This window comes from Selaginella moellendorffii, unplaced genomic scaffold, assembly GCF_000143415.4.
Source record: "Selaginella moellendorffii unplaced genomic scaffold, v1.0 SELMOscaffold_373, whole genome shotgun sequence".
Classification (NCBI taxonomy): Eukaryota; Viridiplantae; Streptophyta; class Lycopodiopsida; order Selaginellales; family Selaginellaceae; genus Selaginella; species Selaginella moellendorffii.
Window position 1 is genome coordinate 3,725 of NW_003314628.1, and position 4,882 is coordinate 8,606.

The 4,882-nt window shown below is 50.0% G+C and overlaps 1 protein-coding gene across 1 annotated transcript; it reads right to left on the reverse strand.

Annotated features, from left to right (window-relative positions):
- Window positions 1–2,096: 2,096 nt before the first annotated feature.
- LOC9641177 lies at window positions 2,097–4,279 on the reverse strand. The gene is made up of 2 exons (XM_024668079.1): window positions 2,561–4,279; window positions 2,097–2,507 (listed from the first exon to the last, which is right to left on the reverse strand). The coding sequence occupies exons 1-2, from the start codon at window positions 4,277–4,279 to the stop codon at window positions 2,169–2,171; spliced, it is 2,058 nt and encodes a 685-aa protein (XP_024523847.1). The 3' UTR covers window positions 2,097–2,168.
- Window positions 4,280–4,882: the final 603 nt, after the last annotated feature.

The window sequence follows — 4,882 nt, forward strand, 5'->3', positions numbered from 1 at the left end:
ACTTCTCTATCCTTGTCCTACCAGTGTCACACAATCTCTTGCCTATTGTGGGAGGACATGCTATGTGGCTTGAGCAGTCAAAGGCACCAAGTTTTCTTCCACTTCCCAGTAACCAAGCAAGGACAACATTAAGATCATTCCAAAAACTTTTCGACTGCTCGTACCTCTAGCTGATCACCCATGTTGACCACCAGCATTCCCTCGAGTGCACGCCGGTGTGGCCTTCCATACCCAAGGCCTGCCTCGGGTTTAGCCGGATAGCTCGTCTAAAGGACCATGTCTTCGAATGCTTCCACAAGACGGGTTGTGGGGAGGCCAAGTCCCTCAGACATGGCCAACAGCATCCTCTTCCCGGCATTGAAGATGTTTCTAGCGTACTCGGATCCAACGTCCCTGTTGCATTGCAAAGGCAATAGCAGTGACATAATAATCAAGGAGCGAGCCGGAGCGAGATACTGACTTGTAGCTGGCTGGGAACTCGGGCCAGGGGTGCGCTCCGAGGGACTCTTCCTTGAGCCACATCTGGAGGTGGTCGTGTCACTCGAGCTTCTCTTCTTTCGAAGGCATCGTGCTGGTGCAGTAGCGGCGGGAGTGAAGATCTCGTCGGTGTAGTGCCGCGCCTTGTGTTCGCTGGGCGAGTTGAAGAGCACCTCATCACATCCTCGGGTGAATTCCATTGAGCTGCAAGTCAGAAGAACACCAACTTAGCAAATATGTAAAGGAAACTTTTTGAATACTTGCGTAGAACGTGTAAGCGTCAACGATATCCCTCTCGAAGCTCTCGCTCCCCACATCGACTATCGGCAGCACCGCGCACCGGGAGACATCGGCAGCTCCATTCAGCATCATGTATCTGTCCGGAACGCTGTCCAGCGTCCCGTTGCAGCGGCCTTGATGCCAGCCATGGATTTGGGACCGTGCGTGTATGCAAGCTTGAAAGATGCAGCTGCTGAAAGATGGAAGTGGGAATGTATGCGTGGATGCTAGGCTCTCTCAGATGCAGATATCGGGCTCCTCCGACCTGCTTATTCCGCGCGGATTTAAATTCCACACCTAATTGTAATATTCTCTGTAAGTCCTCGACCGTTCTCCTCCTTGAGCTTCCGCCGCTGGCAGCTACAGATGGTTCCAAGTCCCGGCGAGAGGGAATGACTTACAGGCTCGTCCACGCCTTGCTAAGCATCGACATGTGGCTCATGGTCATCGCAACTTGCGGCTTGGGAACCGTGTCCACCTACAACTTGGGCCTCCACCGCAAGGATCTTCGTCCTACTTGGATCTGGGACTTCCTGGGAGCAGTCGGCTGCAGCTTCGAGTCCGAGAAACTCCTCCACAAGTTTGGCATTGGACGGCCGTTCGTCCTCGCTGGGGTGGTCGGTTTTCTAGCGCTCGGGATCTTGCTCATCGCGTTGGGCGTTCTCGGCGCGCTGTACATCGGCTCGATCATCATCAGCCTTGCCACCGGAGGCCAGTGGGCCGTGCTGTCGACCATCATCGCGGCGATCTTCGGGCTCAAGCTCTATGCAGTTCTCCATCCCAAACGTTGCAAAGGAATGTTGGAAGTTGCCGATGTGTTCTACTCTTGTCCGGGCCACGGTGCCAAGTGCTGAAACGTTCTTTGTCATGGGCGCACATGTTTGTTTGGGTGGAGCTTTCACCTTGGATCGAGTTAGGAAACGAAGGACCTAAGACAGCTTCTACTTTGTTGCTCTTGATTGACACAGAAAAGAATCAGAACAAAAGCACAAAAACAGAAGGAAAAGATGAACTCACAAGAGGTTGTCGAGGATTGGCGCGGAGTAGTACATTTTAATCGCGTAAAGACTCGAGATTCTTACCAAACGGTAGGTCGCCACATATCCCTGTTAGATCGATAGACCTCGTAGCGCCCCGCGTGAACCAAAGCTGATGGCCGAGTCCTCACCTTGCGACTCCACTCCACTCCCGCGGCTTCGTTCCTCTCCAGCTCCTCCATCAATTGCCTCAGCGGCCTCATTGCAAACCAGTATAACTCGACCATGCACGTCCCCCATGCCCATTGGCAGCATCGGTTGTCAGAAACTCTCTCAGATCCGGACACGAAAGAACTTTGTCACTCAAAATTTCTTTATTTTGTTTTTGAAACAAAAGTTTACTTAGTACCGAAGTAACTCAACCGAGGCTCTATTTTAGACTAGGTAGTCAAACGAGATTTTGCCATCCCAATTTTTCATTTCCAACTCGAAATCCGTTCGGACGTCCGATGTCTCCACCATGGTTACTTTAGCTCTGCTCTTGTTCCCACTCGGAAAAAGCTGTACTGAAAGGAAAACCACACACCCGTGTTCTGGAACGACTAATATTGGCGAGTCTTCCATTGTGACATTAATCACAAACACTTGAGCAGAATGCTGCTTGGCATACCGCTCGGCTTTCGATACGTAACCTTCCACATCATCGTTGACAACCAACTCACAGCCAAACTTGGAAAAGTTGTCGTTGTTCCGGACTAGGATGTCAAGCCGCTCCTGCAGCCGAGCTCAGAAATCAGAGAGCCTCAAAACAAAACAAAGATGCTTACCTGCGTGTCTCTTTTGTCAAGATACTCCGCAGCTATCTTAGCTTTAGGGACGAGCTTCGCATCAACCAAGGGGTACGCTTGCGTCAAAACAGCCTTTATCCTGGTGAACAACATGAATTGGTAAGAATACTTGGATAACTCCCCTGTCCGTTTTATACACTCTGGCCTGCACAATGCCTCCCCATCCAAAGTTCTAATTGCCTGGAAAACAACCCACAGAGGATCAACGCGCAACGCCTGTGCAGGAGGGTCCACCGAACCGCTCGTGATAACACATCTTCGCAATATAATACTCCGTAGCATTGGTGAAGAAATCCGCACGTCATAACCATCCGGTTTTGCCTCCTGTGCGATTAATACACCTTGAGCAATGAGATTCCGCAGCTCCAGTATCACCATCTGATCATTGCAGTGACGCTTGTCTTCTTTAAGGAACGACAGGAGCAGATCAAAGTCACGGCCAGTTGCACCCTTCTTGAAAGCGGACAGAATCTTAGAGTAAGTTTGCTGTCCAAAAACATAAGTCGAAAGATGAAACGAGTCAGTTGCCTCAATCCACTGTCTGCTAGTCCACAGCTCCCTGTCCACCAAGTAGTCCAAGCATGAACCGACTATCCCTTTGTGACCGCCTGTCAATTCTATGACCGACGTAGCAATCCGCTCAATCTCAATCTGTACTCCTTGGAGGTCGGCTTGTGCCTGCTGCAGCAGGTTCTCAACATCGCCTACTAAGAACCTCACTGGCTCCGAAAGGAAACTGTACGAGAAAGGCGAATACAGGCTGGGCGCACTACTCGGTACATAGACCCTGTTTAGCTCCGCTGCATCTTCAGGCCGCCTCAAGTATTGAGCTTCAAGAAGATCCTTGACAGTCTCAACACCAACCAGAAGGACACCGTTGAAGTTGTAGTCGTCATCGTCTCTAATCCCTTTGAGAGTGCTGAAGAAATCGTCAAGGCAATCCGGAGAGGCTGAGAGCAACGCGTCGGCTTCATCTATAATGAGTGTAACCTTGATCGGCAGGTTCTTCACAAGAAACAACGACCTGAAGCTCCAATCTGTGCATTCTTCGCCTGTAAGCCTAGCCGGGAACAAATCAGCACATTTTCCATGAAGATGGTCGCAAAGCGCAGCCCAGAACCTGTTCCTGCTCCAGCTTTTATCCACTGACACCTTGTCCAAATACACCACACAGATATCTGGATCAAGTGATAACTCCCTCTTCACAGCCATTGCCATGGTGCTCTTCCCGCTTTGTCGTGCGCCACATAGAACACAATACTTGCCGTGCTTCAGCTTGTCCACAAGCTGAGTAACATCAGGGGGTACGTAGTAGTGTTTCTGGGGATCCGTAATACCTCCTACGGCAAAGGTTCGCTTCGGAGCGGTATCTGGTTTGCGCACTAGTGTGAAAACGTACCTATGCCCGAGGAGCAGCTCAGTTTGCCTGCTTACTATGAAGGATCCAGTGGTATCCTCGATCGCTATGTCCTTGGCTGGCCGGTCCAGCTTGTGAGCCATGAAATCGATCACTTCTCCCGCAGTGATACCGTAAGAGAATCGCCATGGGCGGCCGAACCCAATTACCTGCACTGACTCCGCTACATCAGCGCGTCGCTTACTAGAGTCCATGATAAGGGTTCGATTCCTCTTGTAAGAGAATATTCGTGGAATTCTCGTTATGCATTGATTCCCTCTTAGGTCAAATTGACCCGTCATGTCTGTTCAATAATAGAGACGCCCCGCAGGCCCCGGGTGTAGCGCCAGCAGCGGCTGGCATTCCAGAGTACATTCATGATTTCCTATCGCAGGATCACGTCCCACTCTGAAAAAGAAAGATGGCACCCTCATCTTCCTTAACCTATTTCCAGTCATGGAAAACTCAAGATGCAATTTTACTCCATGGAAAAGGATCTCTGGAGTGTGCTCTAGAGCAGCATCAAGCCAGAGGACGATGTGGATGAAAAAGGAGTGGGACACCAAGAACAAAAAAGCGTTAGGGGTCTTGGGATGAGGCCTCGGAAAGAAATATCAAAGCTACCTTGACATCAACAAGATGACAAAGGAAAACTAGGATGCTGTGTGTGTGATCCTTGGTACAACAACCAGAGCAAGATTGTTGGAACTCAAACTACAGCTGAACAGCCATAAACAGAGGGAGACAGAATCTGTAAGTGATTTTGCCAGTGCTCTTGTCAACATTGCCAAGCAGATCGGTGCAGTTCAAATGAAGTAAAATTGCATTTGAGTTTTCCATGACTGGAAATCTTTGCCATCATACACTTCCAAGGTTAAGGAAGATGAGAGTGCCATGTTCTTTCA